Below are 25,000 nucleotides of genomic sequence, written 5' to 3'. Positions count from 1 at the left end.
CTTGGGTTACAACTCAGAAGATTTTCCTGTTCCTCTACGAAATATGATAAATAAGAAACTTCAATTAGCAACGTAACATACAAAATCGCCTCCTATCTATCTATCAATCTATCTATATATCTATATGTTTGTAAGTATTTGTCTTCGCTAATGGCTATATAAATGCTTTATAGTATGAAGTGTCATAGTTTCGCTTCCGAATCCCAACAGTGGTTGAGTTTGTCTTTCATTCCTCTGGCAATGGATAATTATTAGTCATACACAAGATACGATTAAATTTAGACTTCACTACCCCACGTGAAAGGAAACGTTTATCATTATTCTAACGAGAATAAATAGAAGTCTGGGAAAACTGAGCGCGTCGAACAAAATCTTTAGTCTTTTGGGGCGGGAGGATCTGAGTTCAGAATCAGCAGAGGTCGACTTTGCCTTCCCTCTTTCAAGTTCAACAAAAACAAGTACCGGCTAAGTACTAGGCTGATATATACGAATAACCCGTCCTCCTAAATCTACTGGCCGTGTCTCGAAAGATGAAACCATTATCGGAATGAGAGTGGAAAGGTAGAAAGTGAAATGTTGTAAGCCAGGTTTCATATTGTTTCATTCATAAACTCTTCAAGTTCAAATCCTTCTTGTGCTCGATTAATTTTTTAATTATGAAAATGTTAATGGAAATGAGAAGAAAGAATTGGCAAAACTAGCTCCACTTCATATTAGTTTACGTATATAAACTGCAGAATTCCTTACTGGCCTCCATTTTCCTCATTTGATTATTTTAGTGAAGACAGATTCCACAATGCTTGATGGCATTTTGCGTACAGATAGTTCAACATGAAGTACTGTGACATTTATACATAATATTTTCCTTTATCTATTGCTTGTTTCCTTTGCATTGTCTCATTTTAACATCTCATGTAATGTGCCTTATGAAATAATATGATAACAAATACAATTAATTCCTTCAGTCTTTCATAATATTTTTTCGACGGCAAATGTGTTATTTTTATTATACCATTATGTCTTATTGTTCTACATGATTGTCGCAATGTATACTTAGATATCTTTACATTGTTATTTCAGTTATTATGCATTTAGGATAATTAATCGTCCTTGTTCGGCTTTTGTTGTCACAAGCAGTCCTTTCACGGAACAGTATTTATGATATTAAACGCTATCATCAGCCCCCTGCAGCATTTTATCTCATTACTTTCTGCTTCATCTTCCATCAACGCATGCACATTGCAGCCCCATGGTATTTAATTCAGGTGGTAAGACATGCAGTGAAAATAATTAACATGTATTAAAATGATATTTTCAGGATTAAATAAAAAGACAGCGGAAAACATGACATGCCTGTATGTGTGTGTGTGTGTGTGTGTGTGTGTGTGTGTGTGTGTGTGTGTGTGTGCGTGTGTGTGTGTATGTGCGTGTGATTCAAAACATGTGTAATAAATAAGCATACGAACATACACTTAACTACAGAAACGAACGGAAAACATTGTATGTATGTATGTATGTGTATGTTTTTTATGTTTGCGAATGAATGTATTTTATGTTTGTGTCTATATGTCTATACACATGTATATATATGTGTATATGTATACTTGTTTTGTCTGTATGGATGCATTAACACGCACACATATATGTGTTTATTTCTGTAGTTTTTGTTTGGTGTATTTGCATGTACATGTGTTCTTTATGCTTGTGTGGATGTGTATATATGTGTGCTTTTGTATGTATGTGTGTATAAACGTGTGTATAAATGTGTGTATCTGTGTATGCATATGTATATGTGTACGTGTATACATGTATTTGCATGTGTGTATGTATGTATATAAATCTGTGTCTGTCTTTTTATCTATGTATTTATATATAAGTACATATAAGTGTCTGTATATGTGTGTAGATATATATATATTTATTTATTTATTGATTGATTGATTTATATATGTATATGTGTGTACGTGTACATGTATGTGTATGATTATGTTTTATGTATATATATATTTGTGTGTGTGTGTGTGTTTGTGTTTGTGTGTGTGAGTGTGTGTGTCTTATGTGAATACGTACTCCTTTATTTTACTTGTTTCTTCCCTCTTACACTTGCACCCATGTATGTGTATGTGTGAGTTTATGCACGTTTGTGTGTATGTGTGTGTATGTGTGTTGTGTATGTGTGTATGTATATATGTATGATTGTATATCCTTATATGGTAAGTGTATACTCTCTTTCTATCACTCGTAAATTTATAATAATCGTCTCCTTCATATATTCGTTTATGTTCTTATTTTTTCTGATTGTCTTCCCTACCCCGGGCTAGTTTTTGAATAAGGTAGGCCTCATTTACACTATACTTCGTCTCGACCTGTTACTATTTCTTTAAACATATCCGTTAGATTTTTATTTTTACATACAGACTTGCATACACATTGATATGTTTGTCATTTTTCTCTTTCGTCTCTCTCACTATTATTATTACTGTTATTTTTTCCCTTTTACAACTTGTTTGTAAATATCCGATTTTTCCCTAATACTCCATCTGTATTCTCCCTTATTATACTATATTGTATTTTAATTTATTAAACCTTTTTTGGTGTCCTTCCAAAAATTCCTCACACAGATGAGAATGACAATGCATAAATTTAATCATAATTACTATGATTATAATTTTTTTTCTTACATATTTGTATTGTCTTTTGAAACGTGCGTATGTATTGAATCCAAATTTGTATTAAATCTAATTTTGATTCAACATGTTTTTCTCTTCCATTTTTATACTTGTTTATGGTATATATATGCATATATACATACGCACATATATACATACACACCAATGTAGATAGAACACACACATACACGCACATATAAATTCATCTGCTCTGAATATTAGTTTAAACAGCTAGGCCCAATATAATACCAAAATCAAAAATTTGATCGTCGCTAAATGTGATTGATGGTGAAGAAGCACCTATATTGTTTCAAATAATAGTTAAAAACTCTTAATGTTGTAAGAAGAGTAAAATATCGATACACTAACAAGGGAACAGCGTAGGCTCAAAATGTTAAAGACCTTTTCATTTCCCGAGAGTTAAACAAATATATCTGTTTGTTGTCTAGTACACCTGTCTGCGTCTTTTCTTTTATTTTTGTGAATTCTTCCCCCTATATATATATATATATATATATATATATCAAACTAAAGTTATTGAACAAACAAATGCAAGGTCATCCGCTTGTCATTTCATAATTCGAACATTTAATCATAGAATATACATATAAACATCCCGCAAGATGGAACATAATTCATCTGTACAAGCATATAATAATAATAAGGTGCGAGGAAAAAATTTTTTCATCACAGTTTAGAGTTAATACTTTAGCGATTCAGAAAAATACCTTTTTTAAAAAAAAACATTACAACACCTAGAAAGTAAAAATATAATATAAAGTAATATATAAAAATATATAGGTATATAAAAATATATAAAAATATATATATATATACATATAGGAGCATATAAAAATATATAATATATATCATGTAAATAAAATAAAAGTTCATCGTTTAGAAATCTTATTAAATAATTATTCAAGTAAAAGAAGCCTTATAGTTAAAAAGGGAACCATATTTACTTATCCCTATGGCCATTTCAGGGGTGTATTATGTTTAAAGCACTAGGGTGCATCCAGATAATACCTCCTTCGCCAGGGAAAAATATATATATATAGATAAAGATAGACATCATCGCTTACCAAGCCAGCACAATGTTGTTTGCTTTCCTATTGAAGCATTCATGCTCGGATAGCCTTTATGAGGGGTTACATAAATCAGAATTTTATTTGTTTGCAGTTTCATATTAAAACACGTGTTATTTTCAGAATGCTGTCACACACAGTATAACACCTTCCAAATTTTGTTTTATGACTGCGTAAAAATCATGAAACTTGAAACCCTATAACGTTTTTAAAAAACCTTTCAGGAAAAAGTTAAATACTCCCTGAGGTTTAGCGTAGAAAATTACATCAATACACCAAGTTTTAAAATTTCCACTAAGTTTGAAATTTCCACAGGTGCAGCTAAGCAGAAAAGATCCAATTATTTTACATGTCTCCGCCACTATGCGTTCTGCGCATTGCACAAAGCAATCGTACTTTTACAATCAAACAACATAAAGAAAGTTAGCTCATCAATCACCAGAAGACCATGGTTGTACTAATACTTCAACGCTAATATACAGAGAAACGTTTCCGACAATGTATAGAAGATTGATACTAGATAAATTCAGCTTGATATAGACCTTAAAAATTGAATATAAACAATAATAATTATACTTTGTATCATATCAATTGGTCTATAGAATAAATTCCCGCTTTCAGATATTGTAATGTTCTGCATGAAAGAATTTTTTACATGTGCAAATAAATTTGTTACTGCCTTCCTACTTGAAGTTATCACTTGTTACTCTGGAATTTCACATCGACATAAACTAAAAGCAAAGCAGAAATGCAATATAAATATTACTTACGGAACAAGCGTCTTGACCTTTCTGACCGATCAAGATATTGAGTTTTGTACCTTCAGATAGATGAAAGTACGCCATCGCATATGGAGCTAACTGCTTCGCTTCACGTGACTGGTGTAGTGGAGCTATTGCCCTGCCACCTTCAGCACCAAGAGCCAAAATACTGAAATGATATGAATAGGAAAATATTAGTCATATATCTTTGTCATCTCTCTCTTTCTCTCTTTCTCTCTTTCTCTCTTTTCTCTCTCTCTCTCTCTCTCTCTTTCTTCCTTCATATATGCATGTGTGTATGTTTATGTGTGAGTGCATGTGTGTGCGTGCATATATATATATGTGTGTGTGTGTGTGTGTGTATACGCATATGTATATACATATATACATGTGTATGTGTGTGAATATATATATATTGCAATAGATATACTCTTTACTCTTTTACTTGTTTCAGTCATTTGACGGCGGCCATGCTGGACTACCGCCTTTAATCGAGCAACTCGACCCCGGGACTTATTCTTTTGTAAGCTCAATACTTATTCTATCGGTCGCTTTTGCCGAACCGCTATGTAACAGGGACATAAACACACAAGCATCGGTTGTCAAGCAATACTAGGGGGACAAACACAGACAGACAAAAACACACACACGCACGCACATATCTACATATATACGACGGGCTTCTTTCAGTTTCCGTCTACCAAATCCACTCACAAGGCTTTGGTCGGCCCGAGGCTATAGTAGAAGACACTTACCCAAGGTGCCACGCAGTGGGACTGAACCCGGAACCATGTGGTTGGTAAACAAGCTACTTACCACACAGCCACTCCTTATAGTGATAAATGTGTGTGTGAGTGTCTGTGTGTGTGTGTGTGTGTGTGTGTGTGTGTGTGTGTGTGTGTGCGTGCTTTAGGTTAAGCTGTGTATTAAAACAACTTAACGTGAAACTACTACTGAAAAGCTACTGAATAATACATTAACTATTACGTGTGAAAGTTGACAGTGACTTCGAAGCTTTAGCTTGCTCAGGGTACATATGCATTTGTGTGTATACGTGTGTGTGCCTATATGCGTATTATATTTTAAGCTGAAATAAACTGCGATTATTAGTTTCATAATTTACCAATTTTATAGCAATGAGAGTAATGTTTTCAATAATTTTCAACTCATACACTGGAATAATCCGTTGAATAAACACACTGAGGAGAAACAATCGTTTCAAAATATATGGAACATTCTTTTTAGAACGTTGATCCATGTAATACATAATATTCACTTCTCACATGACTCAAAATATTTCAACAGGCTTATATATTTGTAGAAACAAAATGGTGGCAACTCAAATAAAAAGTGTTTAAGGTGAATACTCGATAAATCAATAAATCTCTGAAAGCTGTCTTAACCTTAGTTAACCTGTTTATAAGATTTGGCATGTAGATATTTATGAATGATAGTCGTAGGGTTTCCTAGATTTTTAGAAAATTATATTAAGAGCTGAAACTAAATTAGCATTATTTCTATTAAAAATTCAATACTTATGATTCTTCGGAAAGTGTCAGTTGTGATAATTAAAGATGTGCTTAGCAATATATGTATTTAGATAATGAGACTAAGGAGAGCATTAAACCAAATGATTTGCTATTTATTATATATCTGAGCTTTTATATTATTTCTATCAGAAAGTTTCTTTAAAACACATTTCGTTTTAACGTTTCATTATAACTGTTCATTCTTTCAAGTTTGGTGAAGAGAAACCAGTAGGGTGATATACGTTGTAATAGTAAAGTAACATATCTTTTGCAACTTTTTAATTAAGGTGTACCGATAATTTGATGTTTTGTATATTCTATTTCCATACTGAATAGATGAGACTTACAAGTATATATATATATATATATATATACACTCATTAATATATATACATATATATATACATACATATATACATACATATACATATATATATATATTATTGTGTCTGGGGAGAGTCATATTCTTTTAGTGCATTATTACTTAACACACTCACCGGTTCGATTTCCGCTCATATACTTATTTATTTTTTCTAAAATTTTCGTTGTATCTTGCAAACTCTTTAATAGTCATTGACTCTGTCCGTTATCAGAGCTGCGTTCTTTTTGTTTGTTTGTTTGTTGGCATGTGTGTGCATCAGTGCGCATGTGTATACATATATGTATGTATGTATGTATTTATGTATGTATTTATGTATGAATGTATGTATGCATGTATGTATGCATGTATGTATGCATGAATGCATGCATGTATGTATGTATGTATGTATGTACTTGTGTGTGCATGTATGCGTGTCGACGACTATTGAAGAAGTTGCAAAATGCAATAAAAATTTTAGAAAAAAAGAAATAAGAGAGTGGAAATCGAACCGGTGGTTGTGTTAAGGCACTAAAAGAGAATGGTCCTCCCTAGACAATAAAATATTCTTCAGCACACGAAATCATATAAAGAATTTTGAAAACCAAATACAGAACCTATATATATATATATATATATATATATATATATATATATATATATATATATATTGTTGGAATTTACAGAAACCAAAAGACGAAGACAGTTGTATTTCTTACCTTATAGATATTTTAAAATTTGCATTGCGTTCTCCTAGCGCAATCACATTTTCCATGTATAAAGTTATCTACGTTTTCATTATTAGAAATAATGTCTGTGTTTGTTTTATATATTTTGCTCATTATCTTTATTATTATTGCTTTCATGATAGTCGCTATATCCCTCCGCATACTATATATATATATATATATATATATATATGTGTGTGTGTGTGTTGTGTGTGTGTGTGTGTGTGTGTGTGTGTGTGTGTGTGTGTGTGTGTATGTGTGTATGTGTGTATGTGTGTATGTCCTTGTTTTTTTTCTGTGTATCTTTCTGTCGAAGAGCGTAGGCTCGAAACGTAAAAGACTTTTTCTATTCCTGAGCGCTACACTAATACATTTGTTTGTTTGTACTTCACCTGCCTTCGTCTTTTGTTTATTTTCGTAAAGTTTCCCTTTTCTCTATTTCTCTTCTCCAAGTAAGTTTTTATTATATATATATATATATGTGTGTGTGTGTGTGTGTGTGGTGTGTGTGTGTGTGTGTGTGCATGTATGTATGTATGTATCTATGTATTGTTTTATTAGTTTCACTTCTTACTATTATTATTGATTTCGGATTTTGTTGGAGCATAACTTTCAGATTATTTTTCATAGTTTATACCGACTTCTGTATTTATTCTAATCTGACCCCCCCCCCCCCTTGTTGTATCGTTCTATATTTTACTACTTGGTTAAATTATGATTTTGACGCAACTCCCACATGTACACATTTGCCCTTTGATTCAGAGCACGTGTTGATGCGTGTTTTGTGCCAACGAAACTTGAAATCATGTGATAATGAACCACGTGTTGTAAAAGAGTTACAGCGACAACTAAATGTGATGAATTGCTACGTTTTGTTTTATGTGTGTGTGTTTTCGTTGCATACAAACATACATACATATATATATATATATATATATATATATATATATATATATATATATATATATGAGTGTGTGTTTGTGCCTGTGTGCGTGTGTGTGTGTGCATGCGTGTGTGTGCGTGTATTCAACAACAAAAATTTTATTTCCTTCCAATGACGTGACGAGTGTTAATATAATGCAATTTTTTGATATTTCATCTACATTTGAAAACGTCAATTTGTTTCAATTATATGTAAACCCAATGCACAGTATTGCATTTAATGAGCAACAAACGCCAGATACAGCTTTAAAAGATTACCGCTATTTTCTTTCCTCCTAGTTGTCAAGTTCTAATATGAATTCTCTAGATACCTCCCGACCTATCAATTATACGAATTTTGCGTTCTTATCTTAGGGATTAGAGTGAACTTTCAGGACATCGACACATCATACATGAAGATCTACTATAATGTCTCACTTACCTGATTTCCGTTTTTTTCCTTAATTACATTTGTACTTATATCTGTATAGCTTTTTTTAAATGTTTGATGCTTTTAACACTCACCGGTTCATCTCTTATTTTATTTATCCGCTTTTTTGTATGAACATAATTATAGTACAGTCATGTTGTGTTGTATAGCTTTAGATCTCCATAACATATTGCTAAAAGCACTTTTAGATCACCATATATATATGTACGCGTGCATGTGTTTATGCATATACATATAGAGAAAGTGTGATCGTGTGAGCTAAAGTGTGTAGGAGATTGATAGATGGATAGAGATAGTTGTGTCTGTTAATATATATTCGTAAATTCTATCTCTATATATAATCATAATTGTTAATTTTCTTTTATTGAACAAAGCCGTGTATTGGAACTGACGCATTGACATCAATTTCTGCGTTCAATTAGATTCATTTCACGCAATTAAAAAATTACGTCATAAAAGGGACAATAATGACTTAAAAATACGTAATCTTTTTAACCACACATGCATGATAAAAATAAAACAAAATTGTAATCACTAACTCACATGCACAAACGTACGCTTAATCATATGCCTATGTGTTGTGCAAGAGTATGACGCCCCCTGGCGAGAATGGACTGGATCACTGCACATATATATTGTAGCAGTCTGAGTAACTGAGGTAGTACGTGCTAATTCCACAGTTCGTGTGTTGATCGTACAAAGTTGGAGTTCAAAGTTTACAGTTCCGATTAGCGTGTTAGATTGTTGGTTCTTAAAATATTGCTGTTACGTACCGTGTGGTTACCGCTGTTTGTTTCGATTATTGTATTATTATACTGCTGTAGTGTATTCATTTATCCATAAGGATATAACAGTATGTATTCACGTCTATTTATTTAATGCTATTTCAAGATTCCTTGCCAATGGAAAAAATAGTCGGTATGTCGCCTAGATCCAAACCCCTCCATTGAAATTTCAACAACATCATCAGAGTAGTTGTGCATGTTTATGAGTATATGTGCAAGTATTAAGAGATAGAGCATGCACATATCTGTATATTTTGTTTTGTAGTTTTGATAGATTTTACTCCAGATTCATTGTACCACTTAGTACCATAATGCTAATTTCCAAGAGCGATCTGATGATCACGCCAATAATTCTTTTATACAAGATTTGCAGTCATGATCTTGGAGCTTACTCTTTTGTACAAAGATTCACTCTAATTCATAGAACGAATCACGCTGATTGTGTTTGGAGGTATAAAAACTGGTAGGACTTTATCTTTCAGATGATCGAGGTCGAATAGCGATTTGGTGCATTATTCCCAAGAAGCAAATTTAATTTTCAAGACAGCCTGACAATATTCTATCACACCTGGACCGAGACATGAAGTAGGTTAATGTTGGAACATTGATTTTTCTAATTAACCTTGTTTTTGTTAGTATCCTTTCATAACTACTTATATCTCATAATGCTAAGCAATCAATAACCAGAGTTTCAGATCACTTGAAGAATTACAATTATTTTACTGCTGCATGTGTTAAAGACGAACAATTAAGCCTTTAAAATTATCCATCTGCATAAAAGGCTACAGAGAAATGAAGAAAAATATTTGGTGGGTCACAACTAAACAATAGCTGCTTTGGAAAAGTGAAAAAAATATAGACAACGACAGGTGGTTGTGTTTGTACGCATTATCAAGAGTCTTCTCAAATATAATAGTATTGGTTTCAACACATGATCTCGGATCAAAATTCTTGCAAGTAAATTCAAAATATATATGTATTTGTATAATAATTCTTGAAATACTATGTCATTAGCGCTGCTATCCAGGAACAGCCGAGAATTCGTCATTCTCGAATTGAAAATATGTTGTTATTGGTATGGGTGTGTTAGTGAATGGGTGTATGTGTGTGTGTGCGTGCGTGTGTGTATGAGAGAGAGAGAGAGAAAGAAAGAAAGAAAAAAGAAAGAAAGAAAGAAAGAAAGAAAGAAAGAAAGAAAGAAAGAAAGAAAGAAAGAAAGATAGTGTATCTGTGTGTCTTTTTTTGTGCGTTTGTGTGTATGTATATGATGTGTGTATGCTGTGCAGTTTTCACCTGTTGACAGGTAGAATTCATAAAGATTTTGCCCTCGCTAATCTAATTGCAAACTTTATACACTCCTCCCGAAAGCGACGTGTATAACATTTTGGCGTAACTATATACTTTAATAGATTAATGTCAGTATTTTGTTATTTGGAGAAAACACGAAAATGCGTTATAGGCAAGTCTTCCCGTTGACAGTAAAGAGATGTTAGTAAACCGCATTGTTTTATTTATTATCGAATATTTTATTAATAAATTACCAGATATTTCTTTTATGCTGACAAAAACTGATTTTTTTCCTTACAAAAGAAACAAGCTTTGATTTCTCTTCTTAACTTCAAATGCTTCAGCGAATACTGAAAATGAAATTACAAACGTGTCTCTTTTCTATATGCAAAAGATGAGCATTTTATATTTTCCTTTGTTTTATGAATAAGGCAGGATTATTTGATTGTATAAATGTGTGTGTGCGCGCGCGTGTGTGTACGTATGTATACATTGATTTTCGATTAGATACTGAATACATCCAAACCAACATTATCAGCCTTATATCCTCTCAGTCATAGTCATAAGGTGCGAAATTTAAAGAAATTCAATTTCCCTCTTCTTTTAACAGTTATAAGGCATTAGCATAAAATTCTCTTTATCAGACTTCAATTATTCAAGCTCCATGTTCATATGCTGAGATGTCTTCGTGGATCTAGCTGTCAAATTCTCGATTCTTTCGTTAATATTCTATTGAAATACAAAACTACAGAGTTTTGAATACAGAGATGCACTGGGCTGTTTCTCTAAGTATTTAGTTTCGTTCCTCTGCTCTATTTTACAGGTTAGATAAAATGATATCAGTTACTTACTGGCATAAATTTTGCCAATTAAACACTATACTTGTGAAGTTGTGGCATTATCCCATTGTCTAAATTCAATGATAAACCTAGAAAAATTGAAATACTGTGGATTAGGAAATCGTTGCCTATTTGGATAAATCAAATAGTTTCACTTTCCAGTTCCTCCAGCTTCAGTTTATTTAAAGACATTGAAATTTATATAAATATATCATTTCTTAATCACTTTAGAATAGGGAGTTTTTATGTCTAACTAGGGCACACGTTAAACGATGTATAGTTTAATGTCCTATTTTTTCTCATGTATAGCCAAAAGTAATTGAAAGTATCAATAACCCGTCTTACATATTTTTATATATATATATATGTGTGTGTGTGTGGTGTGTGTGTGTGTGTGCGTGTGTATTATACAATTTTATTAAATATTTTATACACACAGGATAAATTCACAAGAATTAAATAATAAATAATAATCAGCAACTACTCAAGAACAATTGAGTGTGTGCACAACCAATGCAAAATTAGCTAATGCTTGGCTTTGATATTTAACTCTCCTGCTCCCAAGCAATTACATTTGAAAATAAAATGGAAATAGAATGTGTACTTATTGAAACTCATCTTTAAACTGTTTGTTTTAAATAATTAATCCGCAAATCTCCATATAACAAATAAATATTACAATATTTGTATACTGAACACATACAACATAATCTTATTATATAAGGTGTATATACAGGGAGGTTTTTACATTTAGACAACTTCAGTATATACAACATTTCTAGTTAGTTTCTGTGTATCATGATGCTCCCGACGTCTTGGATTTGAATTGTAACTAGGGAACCCATTATAGTCAGCTTAAATTCTTATCTTGTGTGGGTTTCCAACCCTGCTTATAGTAACTTATAATTGACCTTGAGTGAAAACTGGATTTGGTAAGTAAATGCCACATTTTGACAGACCCCTTGGCTTTTGTTTATAGAAACTGCAAAAGCAAGTGTATGTAATGTGGATGTAAAGTCAGAATCAGAAGGCATTAAACTGATCCGAGGAATCAGAACAATTTGTCCCACAACAACTCCAATCACTTTTTTTTTTTGCTGTTATTAGATTGTTATTTGCAGTTACAATGTTATACTTTGTGCCATTACAATGACCGTTTTTGTGATCAAGATTTCTGAATAACTTTATTGGTACTCCAACTTTTAATTTAATCTCATGCAGAGGTAGACCACTGATAGAAATTCTTCTCTTCTTGCCTGTGATAAATTCTCTCGGGCTGCACGATGTTGTTGAGCATCTTGATGAAGAATTTCTTCTCTTCTTTCCTGTGATAAATTCTCTCGTGATGTTGTTCAGCATTTTGATGTAAAATTTCTGCGCGATGTTGTTCAGCATTTTGATCTGAAATTTCTCGTCTTTCCCGTGAAATAAATCCTCTTGCTACTGTATGTTGTTGAAAGTCCTGTAGTAAAATTTCGGAGCGTCGTGCATAGTTCAAGTTAGCCCGCGCTTCTCTCCATCGTGCAGCATATGTTCTTCTTGCAGCTTCTCATCGATCACTGCTCAGTCTTCTTCGCCTCTCCTGTTGAAGAACTCATGCTGATTCTCTTCTCTGGCTAGCAATATCAATAATCATAACAGGGTTTTAATAGGTACAAAAAATAAGAAAATGTGTGTTTAGGTAGTGACTTCAAATTTATCAAAATAAAAGCGTGCACGGATTTTTTCAGTGCACATAATTATTTTGAAACATCACTATAGATTCTGCTTCGTGTCCATTATTATAGTATGAATATTAATGAGCAAATATTTATTAAAACATACAGGTAATAATAAATTTAGATACAATTACCTCCCACGAACCTTGATATCCACGAACCTTTAAAGCTTTCATATCTGTGAACCTCAAACATTTTTAATATCCATCAACCTATTACAGAAAATTAAACCTCCTTGTACTCCTACCTTTATTGTATTTTAAATAGCTATTTTATTCTATTTTCTCACATATTCCTTCCTATCCTGCTGTCTTATTAAAATACAACCGTGTTGTCTGAGATACACTAACACAGGAGGGTATCATTTGAAGGAGATTTGGTTGGTATTTGTCGCAAATCGGACGACTGCTGAAAGAGCTTCAAATAAGGGAAACGAGTCCCCAATGTCGCCCACAGTTAGAATACTGCAATCTGAGTCTATGTATCTATGTGCCAACTTTTCTTTCCATCCATGTATCTAGTGTCTCTCTCACTGTCTCTCTTTCTCTCTCACTTCCTCTGTCTCCCTTCTCTTTTCCGCTTTTAATTTAACAATGTGTATATATATATATATATATCTACATTTTTTTATCTATGTATCTATTTTTCTTTGTATGTATCAGTCTAATCTGAAAATACTGATAAACATTTTTCTTCTCCTTTCAGTCACCTCCCTCCCCCCCTCTCTCTCTCTCTCTCTCTCTTTCCTTTTATCTCCCATTTCAATAGAATTATTTAATCTTAGTATATGTGATACCATTCTTTCAAATTAGCTGCTTGAATTTCTCCCTCATAGTACTGAAGAAAAGTGTGACGGACAGGCGGAAGACAGACAGACAGAGGGACGTGGCTTTTATCATAGTATAGATTAAAATGACGCACTATAGATTTATTCAGTAGATAAGAGATGTAAGAGACTTAAGAGCGCCGTACTAAATTCCACATAAGATTTAATCGTCGTCCTCTCACGCGACAGAAGGAACCTTCATTCACTAACATTATTCAAATAATTTTCCATCCTTTCTCTCATTCTCACTCCCTTCTATCAAATCTATAATGGTTTTTCTGAATGTTGCAAACTCATTCAAATGTTTTTTTCCCCTCCTCCAGTTTATCAGACGTACAATGCCTCACACTTTTCCAAATTTAATCTCCAAGAAATATATTCTTTCCGAAGCTTCTCTCTAAACAATTAGCTACGAAGTATCAAAATTGAATATCAACGGTATTAATTTACCAGACTGCCATAGTTCCCTTTTGAAGGGATAGTTTTAGATTGCTTATTTTTTAGGTGTCACTCATATAAAAGAAATATTCATTATGAAAATATACCCATCAACTAGACTCTTTTGTTAACAACAGAGCATGAATAAGTGCTTGGTCGTTTTTGAGTAGCTTACTATGGCACAATTTTATCTCTATTTTACTGCAGCCACAATTGTCTTGTAAGAATTTCTTACAATAATTTGAAAGCGATGAAAGAAATCATGAATGTCGCAGCTTCGAAAATCATCTTGTCAAAAGAAATTAATATTTTTGTCTTTTTCTTTGTCGGTTGAAAATTAAATTCATCAGAAAACATTATACCAACAATTACAACGTCAATAGAAGAATTTGCCAGTTTTCATAATTGGATTTAGAGACAGTTGAGTTATTAAACACTCTGGAAATATGATCGTTAGTCAGCGTCGAAAGGCATTCATAAAATATTGCAGTCTATGACTGTAGAACCCATTGTTTAATATAACAGTTTTAATATATTTCACCAGGCAATTTCAGTGTAAGAACATTATAAGGAATAGTGCTAAAGATTACATGTAAGATATTGTATGTTCTTTTCTAACGCAAACGCAAAAACATTCTTTTATTTTCTAGTTGGTGCGTTTAGATTCCAGTCAGGAACTAAAATTCTCTGCATTGTAAAACATTAAAATATTATATATGCAATGCTGGTGAATATTCTTCATAACATTAGTTAGTTACACGCACTACTTTACTGTCACCAACAAACATACACCCAGCTTCCTAGTTTATGCGTTACCCGTTTTAAGAGCCCAGAAAGCGGCATCATCCTTTTGGGAAACTTTCTTTAATCCGATAAGTGCTTCCAAACGATAAAGTGGTTGCTAAGTGTGACTTCCGATGAAGCAAAAGCGTGTTGCTGTCAGCTATCTGATATCCCTATTCAGATTCCGAATCATACATCATGGCGTTAAATACAACCCAGAGATATTGGAAAAAATAAATTAACTATTTATTTATATAGTAAAATTCATTTGTTTCTATTTGTTATAAATTGACAAAAAAAAATTCAGCGGAATAACTCCAGTATTCAAAAGCTTTTATCTCTTAAAATATTTGCAATTCCCTATACTCATAGGATGCAGTGTTCTGCAGATTGCTCAATATATATACATATATGCATGCATACATACATATATACATACATACATACATACATACATACATATACACACATGTCTCTCTCTCTCTCTCTCTCTCTATATATATATATATATATATTATATATATATATATATAATATATATATATATATATATATATATATTCGACGTGCTTCTTTCAGTTTCCGTCTACGAAGTCCACACAAAAGCTTTTGGCTTGGAAGCATATCACACAATCATACTTACACCTCTGTGCGGATGTGTGTTTGTGTGTTTGTGTATGCATGTATATATGTGTGTGCATGTGTGTGTGTGTGCGTGCGTATGTGTGTGCGTGTGTGTGTGCATATATATATGTATGTTCGTATCCTATATGTATGTATGTATGTATGTATGTATCTTAACTCAAGAACAAAGTATTTTTTTAAGAAACAGCATGCATTGATTCTTGTATATTTTCCTACTTATATCATGTTCTTTGTAGTAATTATATACTGATCACTCTTCATCAAACATTAAAAAATTGTAACTCTATGTAAATAAAAAACAGTGCCTAAGTGCAAAATTAAGAAGCAGTTTTTTGTTGTTTATTTATTTTTTGTGTAAAGAAATTATATAACACTAAAACTTGTTTAAACTCTTGTCTTTCACTTCCTGATTTCAAATCTCGCCCAAATTGGCTTTTGTTTTTCATCCTTCATAAGAAACTCCAATAAAGCGCTAAGGTTGCTGTATCTGTGCCTATCTTCGAAATATCCAATATCTGTGTGGCTACAAGGTAGGGATGAAAGATAACAGAGTCGGCAGAACAATGAAGGAACGCATTGTAGCATTTAGTGATAAAATAAAGTGACAGCCAAGTTTATTTATTAGTCTGTGAAGCATCCCAGACGTATACTGAATCATAATAGAAAAATATCTCCTCAACGTTTGAAATATTTTAATTGTTAGCGATCATCATCATCATCATCATCGTCATCATCGTCGTCATCATCATCATCATTATTATTAGTATTATTATTATTATTATATTATTATTATTATTATTAATCGTCGAGGTCGAATTTGCCCTTCATTCCTTCGGGCTCGATGTAATCGACTCATCCCCTCCCCCAAAATCGTTGCCCTTGTGGAAAAATTTGAAACAATTACTACTACTACTACTACAACCACAACTACTACTAATACTACTACTACTACCACTAAAACTAATACTAATACTACAACTATTATTATTATTATTATTATTATTATTATTATTCTGTTTGACTTTTGCTTTATATTTGTACAAGTTGGCTCCAAGTCTCACCCAGAGACCTCAAGAGACAACAGGTTGGAAGTTCATGTTGTTGTTATGCCTAGTGTGCCATATTTTTTTGGGGGGGGGAGTTTTTGGTGTTGTACTAATGAATGTCTAAAAAAAAATTTTTTTTTTAAACCGAAAATTATGTTTCTTTTAAACCTTGAGATTACATAGAAAGTATTTTGCGTAGGATATGAGCAGTTCCCATGAGCACTATCTTTTGAATTTCTGCCATTTTGGGGTTTCCTGGTATCTGAGTTAGGTAGCTATCAGCCCCTTTTGCTATCATTCCCAGGGCACCTATGACAACAGGTATTGTTTTAGTCTTCAGGTTCCACATTTGCTGATTTCTATTTCAAGGTCTTTATATTTGCTTTATTATTATTATTATTATTATTATTATTATTATTATTATTATTATTATTATTATTATTATTATTATTATTATTATTATTATTATTATTATTATTATTATTATTATTATTATTATTATTATTATTATTTAAGACGATGAGCTGGCAGAACCGTTAGCACATCGGGTAAAATACTTAGGAGCATTTCGTCCGTCTTTACATTTTAGAGTTCAAATTCCGCCGAGTTCAACTTTGCATTTCATCTTTTTGGAGTTTATTTTATAAACATGGTAAGTTTACGGTCGTTCAGAGATGGTTTGTTTAAAACTTCATTTCAATATATTTTCTGAATATTTTTGTATTATATTTTATTAGGTAAAGATTCATCTGTTAGAGGAATAATAAATGGCGTAGCCGCTGATTATGTTCCTCTAAAAGAAAACAGTCAGTTAATATTTGAACACACGTAAACGAATTAAACGAAAGGAAGTTAATCAATAAAAATGACAATAAAGTCCCCAGCCTCAAAACTCGCAGACAGTCAAAATTTAATATCTGAAAATACAAATTTGTGCCTTAAACAAAACTAAGAACAGCAAATACACGTGTAATCCACACACATACGCGCACACATTTATACATTTATTGTCAAATGAAGGAAATAGATTCTAATCTGCTCGCGTTGTCATTAATAGGGAATTTCTAAACAGAAATCGACTGACAATGTTTCATAACCACGAAAGGTGCATCTTTAACGGAGTTTCGATATTTAAAAACAAAGCAAGGTTATTTGTTTATGCACTGCCAAAATTGCAGCAGACTTCCTCCTTGAAAGATCTCTCAGAAGCAGCTCTCCTCAAAGTTTTGTTTATCAGCCGAAGAAAGAGTTACGCAACTACCAGTCTGATTGTAAACTGACAACTATGCGAAACAAAATGAAGCAGGCAGAGCTAGTATGATATACGAGAGTTTATACAAATATGTTTTAATACATGGATCGATGCAGTTGGTGGGTTGTAGACAAGGATATTGACTATGGGATTAACTTTTCAATCGTCATTACCTTTTTGTCTAAGTTGACCAGTAATGACATGTTCGGATGGGCATATAACTCCTAATGGCATGTTCGGATGGGCATATAACTCCTAATGACATGTTCGGATGGGCATATAACTCCTAATGGCATGCGAATATCAGAGAAACGAGAAAGAGTGCCAGGAGACCTTCATACAGCTGTTTCTTTGTGGGATTATTCCCCAAGATATGTTCCAGACTGGTCTTAAAATTCACGTGTAAGTTCCATCTAGCTATGAGTCCATATATTTGGTAAGCGTCCAGGCTGTTGCTCTCTATAAAAGGACTGACTTTACTATTGCACGGACAAAATTTGTCTTAAGGTTGTCTGACAGGGATGCTTTCCAGACAATATCCAGTTTGTTTAAGGGTTACTATGCTTTGGCTGACTGGATATTGACATCCTTTTTCAGTTGTGGTATCTCAGAACTGAGGCATGTAAAATCGTCAACTTGATTTTTAACTTGATGTATTTATTTTATTCATTTTATTGATCCCTGTCGGTGTAAGATATCCACGCTGTAAAACTAAATCATGGTACTTTATTTTTATTCAAAATACTATTGATACTTTCTAATGCACTTGGATATAATGTAATTAGTTCTGATCGAAGTAACACATGACTAAATATCGCAAAGCATTTAATCTTTCCTTAGCCTACATAATTTTGCAATAATTGCAACACATTACCTGAATGAGACATATAATAGACGAAATAGTGTACGTTTGTTAATGTCATTTTCTTTCATTTGACTTGAATTATCAGTGTAATGCTTGCACAGTAATTATTTAAAACTTCTGCTGTTAACTTAGAATTGTTGATTTCGTATCAGTTTAATCTGGCAGAAAATTAAGTCCGTTTTGCGATTATTTTCGCCGAGCAAGAGTAGTTTCAAGTCGTCGACTAAAATAATATCTGATTATTTCCTTTTATCGCGTTGCTGTAGTTACTGACACACTTTTAAAAGGATTGAATGTATGAGAATCTATACGTTACAGAAAACACCACTAAGTTATAACTTTTAATGATTTACAATATAATACACGTACATACACACACATAAGGAGAGAGAGTGAGAATAAGTCTCCCTCAGTTAAAGTTGGACATGCGTCTGCGCACGCATGCAGGCTCAGGAAATATTATTTTGAGGAATACCGACAGTTGCATATGTATACAAGCTTCCTTCTGCATGCCACCGATGTATAACCGAAGTAGAAGTCATGGACACAGACAGATACAGTTCGCCACGAATGCCGTCTCAGTTCTTGCTGAGCAGAACGCAAAATAGCGAAATTACTACAGCAAGGCATTTTGGCTGACTCTCTAAGAATTTTACTTATCTGCCGCCCTGGATTAGTACTTATTCGACTCTGAAAGTATGAAAGTCAAAGTTGACATTAGCGGGATTTGGAATTAAATCATAGAGAGTCGGAACAATTATCTCGAGGCATTCGATTCAGCGATCAAAAGGCTTTGCGCATTCGCTGTTTCATTAACGACTTTAAATGTTTACAAATACGTGACAATACTTGTCTTACTTACCTATCTAAATATTCATTTCTGCATGAAACTAATTTTCCACTGCAAGAAATCTCACTCCAAACTACTTAGATCAACACTTGTTTATTCCAACTCATGAATTTTTAAGATTTATACTGAAATATTATCTTTTCAAGGATGCTTTCGGAAAATCTTTTAAAATATACTCATTTAAAAGGAAGGGGTGGTGTTGCAGAGATTGTAACACTTTCCCATGTTTCATTGTGTCACTCTTGAGACACCCTGCCATATTTCATTGAAACACCTCTCCATATTTCATTGTGTCACTCTTCGCTAATTTAAAGATATTCTATGTTAATGACGGTGTTCTAAGAGGCCTCTCTCTTTAACAGATATAACAGAGAAACCAGCCTCGAATCTTAAATAAGGAAACACATTAGATAATATAGTTGCAGATATCTATAATAAACGACAGGATGGTCATGGTTGAATTGCCTTTGATAATATTTCTGTCCAATCAGGCTTGACTAGGAGTCAAATGACAAGTCAATTTTATCCAGTTTCAGTTTTCAGTTATTTTATTCGTTGCTGATGCATATCTCGTCACTATATTTATAATTCACATTTTAGTAGCATCAACTTTATCATTGTTGATAAAATTAATGTAAGGCTTGACCGGGCATCGATTTAAATTCCTCTAACCTTGTTTGCAGTTTTCTGGCTTTGCTCCAATGTAACAAATGAATAGTTTAAAAGCTGCTTGTTAGCCAAAGTTAGAGAAATTCAGACTAAATAAATTGCGTACAATTTTTAACACCTTGTTATTCTGCAAGTACAAATTCCAATAAATTAGAATATGGTTTCCATTAATTAATAAGACCACAAATTAGAAGGCTTTAATCGGACATCAGCCCGAATGTCTTTTGGTATTTATCCCAGTTTCTTGCGATCAAATCCCACTTTTTACTTTTAACTTTGCTCAGTTTAGGAACAGGCTAAATCAATAGAAAGTCGGACAAGTATTTGTTCCACAAACTCTTAGCTATCTGAGTTCACGTAGCTTATGTGGGTTGAGTGGAAATCTTAATCCTTCGCCCGGTTTAATGCCAACACTCCGTTTTTATGTGTTCTAGTAGATTCTTCTAAATTGGAAGCATTTGTATGAAGTCTCCTGTCCCAATATACCTAAAACAGTCACAGAAACATCATAAAGGTCCATATATAAGGTCCATCCCCTCTGTACAAGGGATACAATATCATAAAATAGTGTTGGGTTAATACGAGGATTAATGCGAGAATTGCACTAACGGTGGCCTGTTCTTAAAATATAAAGTACTGGGCTTAAAATGACAATAAGCAGAAAGGTCTTAAAAGGTGGAGTTGAACAACCCCGGATTGTTATTTTGCAGTACTTCATTTCTTCCCCCTACATTGTAAATTGTAGTTGCTCTGGTGCTTGTTATTAGCCTTAACACTTCTCTGAGAATATTTACTATAAGGGAAATCAATGTGACTATAATTAATTTCGTCACGAGGAAAAAATAACAAAAGTATTCCCTTTGTGATCGTGTCAATATTTTCATGCACAGTATATATGCGAGTCTACATTATTTATTATGGCCTCCATTATTTTAAGACTTTAGGATGTGATTTGAAGGAAAGTTTGCTGTTATTTCTTAAAAGATCGTCTATATTGTGTTACATGTTGTGGATATAGCTCTAGAGCAAACGGACAAGACGAGCCGGCCGTATACATTCAATAGAAGCGCGGAGCTTTCTTACTTCATCTCTGAGTGTTAAAAGTATTTACACAACTATCCAATCTTGCAACATGATTATTAGGAAAATATTAGACTTATAAGCCATAAAATTTACTCCATAATTACCCACGGGCATATGGCTGAGTTCGATTCCAGGCAGTGAACATAATAATAATAATAATAATAATAATAATAATAATAATAATAATAATAATAATAATAATAATAATAATAATCTTAATGAAATCAGCAAACAAGCAACGCTACTGAGCAACAAAAAGAGAACAAAAATACTCCGCAAATATAACATCACAGAGAAAGATTTGCCTGAAATAAAAGAAAAGCTGAAGCAAGATCCTTGCCAAAGCACAAAGGATCCGCCGGTACAAGAAACGCCAACGCTTCTTTGAACAAAACAAAAAGTTCAACTCCAACCCCAAAAAGTTCTACCAGAACTGGGCAAAAATAAAATAGAAGTCACTGCAGCACCACGGCAGAAGAATTGGAAGAATTCTGGAGAGAAATATGGTCGGCGACGAACCACCAAAAAAAGGAGTATCAAAATAACAAACTCGGCATCTGAACAACTTTGGACCCCCATAACAACTGAAGAGGTCACCCAAGCACTGCAAAGACTAAGCAACTGGAAGGCACCTGGCATGACAAGATCCCCAACTTCTGGTTGAAATATCTAACAGGAATGCACAAAAAGCTGGCTGAAAACTTTAACAACGTACTAGCAGAGCCAGAGACAATGCCTGAATGGCTCACGAAGGGCAAAACCATCATAATTCCCAAATCAAATGAAACAGAAAACCAAAAACTACAGACCAATAACCTGCCTCCCTACTATGTTCAAGGCATTTACTGCAGTGATATCACAAAGGCTGAACAAGCACCTGGACGAAACAACTGTTCCCAGAAGAGCAGAAAGGATGCCGCAAAGGCTCATATGGCTGTAAAGATCAACTAATGATTAATAAAGCCATAACTGAAGACAGCCACAGAAAGAAGAAAGGCCTCAGTATGGCCTGGATTGACTACAAAGAGGCGTTTGATAGCATCCCCCACACATGGATCCTCGAAACACTAGCCATTAACAAAGTAGCACCAACAATCATAAAATTCATAGAGCACTCTATGAATAAATGGCAAACAGTCCTACACCTCCAAACAAAAGAGGGACTCATGAAAACCAAAGGCATCCCCATTAGAAGAGGAATATTCCAGGGAGACACCGCTCTCTCCACTCCTTTTCTGCTTGGCACTGTCACCTCTATCTGATATGCTAAATAGAACTGGATGCGGATATAAATGTTACGGCAAAACGATCAGCCACCTTTTATATATGGATGACCTAAAACTATACGCTGCAAATGACAAACAGCTGGAAACACTATTAAAGACAGTTCATGGATTTACCAGAAATAGATATGAAATTTGGATTAGAAAACTGCGCCAAAGTAACCATGAAAAGAGGAAAACTAGTTAAGAGTAACAACATCACACTAGATAAAAACAATGAAATAAAGAATTAGACCAAAGCCAAACTTACAAATACTTAGGAATCCATGAACTAGATAAGACACAACACACACAAATGAAAGAGAAAATAAAAAAAATATTTATAGACGAGTTAGATCAATACTAACACAGAGCTCAATGCTAAAAACAAGATAATAGGTATCAACACTTTAGCTGTCCCAGTTATAAGTTACAGCTACAATATCCTTAACTGGACACGAAATGAACTGACCAAAATAGATAGGAAAACAAGAAAAATAATGACAGGATCTAGGATGCATCACCCAAAATCTGACATAGAAAGACTATATTACAACGTATAGAAGGTGGTAGAGGCCTTATACAGCTGGAAAACTACTATAAAATAACCACCATAGGACTGCAAAAATATCTACTTCAGAAGGAAGGAAAACTGATCCAGATAGCGGCAAAACACGAGCAAAACAAAAACTGTTCTCAGTATTTAAGGAAGCTGACAAATACAAACAGAAATCATACCACCACCTAATAACATGAAGAAGAAGAAGATGAAACACCAAAAGCTATAAAACAAATGAAATCCAAACTAAAACTAGAACAGCAACGAACCATGATAAAACGATGGCAAGAAAAGCCTCTCATGGTAAATACTGGACTAAACTAAACGCAAAAAAATAGACAAAGAAAAATCCCAGCAATGGTTGAGAAGCTCAGGACTCAAAGCAAAACAGAGGGATTTTTAATTGCAGCACAAGACCAAAGCCTCCCCACCAGAAATTACCAAAAACATGTAATGAAAAGAAATATTACAAGTAACTGCAGAATATGTGGAGATGGACAAGAAACAATAAATCATATTATCTCTAGCTGCCCAGTCTTGGCTAAGAAGGAATATATTCACAGACATGACAGAGTTGGAACCTACATACATGGAAGCTATGCCAACATTATGGAATAACAACAGAAAAAAATGGTATAGACACACACCGGAAAAGGTCACAGAAAACGAGAAAGCAACCATACTCTGGGATATGCCGATACACACAGATAGAGAAATTAAGGCCAACAGACCAGATATAGTTGTCAGAGACCATGAGAAAAAAAATGCTTTCTAATTGATGTATCAATACCGGCTGATGACAGTGTCTCTAAAAGAAATGAGAAACTCTCAAAATACAAAGACCTGGAAATAGAGGTAACTAGATTGTGGAATCTGAAAACAGAAACAATTCCTATCATAGTAGGTGCATTAGGCATGATAAAAAATATTCAGACAAATACATAACAAAAACCAGGACTTACAAACACATATAACATACAGAAAATTGCACTACTAGGTACTGCACACATCCTACGCAGAACACTTTCCATACAATAACCATCAGAGCATCACAACAAATCACAGCACATACCCAAGGCACACAGAGCTGCGCTCGGTAGTGAAGTGAAAGCACGCTATAAAAAATAAAACTGCTGAATAATAATAATAATAATAATAATATAATAATAATAATAATAATAATAATAATAATAATAATAATAATAATAACAGCAACAAAAACAGCAACAACAACAACAACAACAACAACAACAACAACAACAACCATGACAACAACAACATCTTAGAGGAATGAGAACCCAAGGTTCGAAATTTTCCCAAGACATTTGGAGGGTATATCAACCGAAACGTTGTGTTAACAACAAACAAGATGAGAACAAATATCTGTCAAATGTAAATAATGTATATAATGTACATAATTCCTCATCTCTTAAATAAAGAACTGTATAATATGATATAAAGATATATATACACACACTACATCCAGAAGACCTAAGGTGGCAGGCAATGCTATGTAAGTGCTATGGAAGGAACGTAGTTAAACTCTCGGTTCGATAATGATGCGAGTGAGGAGTCTAATGTGGGACTT

General features: G+C 33.4%; 1 protein-coding gene across 2 annotated transcripts in view; it reads right to left on the bottom strand.

The window, feature by feature from the left end:
• Positions 1-25,000, bottom strand: part of LOC115209853 (leukocyte tyrosine kinase receptor-like) — a 370,370-nt gene that overhangs the window by 209,109 nt on the left and 136,261 nt on the right. For both annotated transcript variants that reach the window (XM_036501462.1, XM_036501463.1), the window contains exon 5: positions 4,528-4,687. In XM_036501462.1, coding sequence (XP_036357355.1) covers positions 4,528-4,687 — 160 coding nt within the window. The remainder of the gene's footprint in view (positions 1-4,527; positions 4,688-25,000) is intronic.

This window comes from Octopus sinensis, linkage group LG3, assembly GCF_006345805.1.
Source record: "Octopus sinensis linkage group LG3, ASM634580v1, whole genome shotgun sequence".
Taxonomy (NCBI): domain Eukaryota; kingdom Metazoa; phylum Mollusca; class Cephalopoda; order Octopoda; family Octopodidae; genus Octopus; species Octopus sinensis.
The sequence above is the reverse complement of the archived record's forward strand: the minus strand, read 5'-3'. Positions and strand labels throughout refer to the sequence as shown.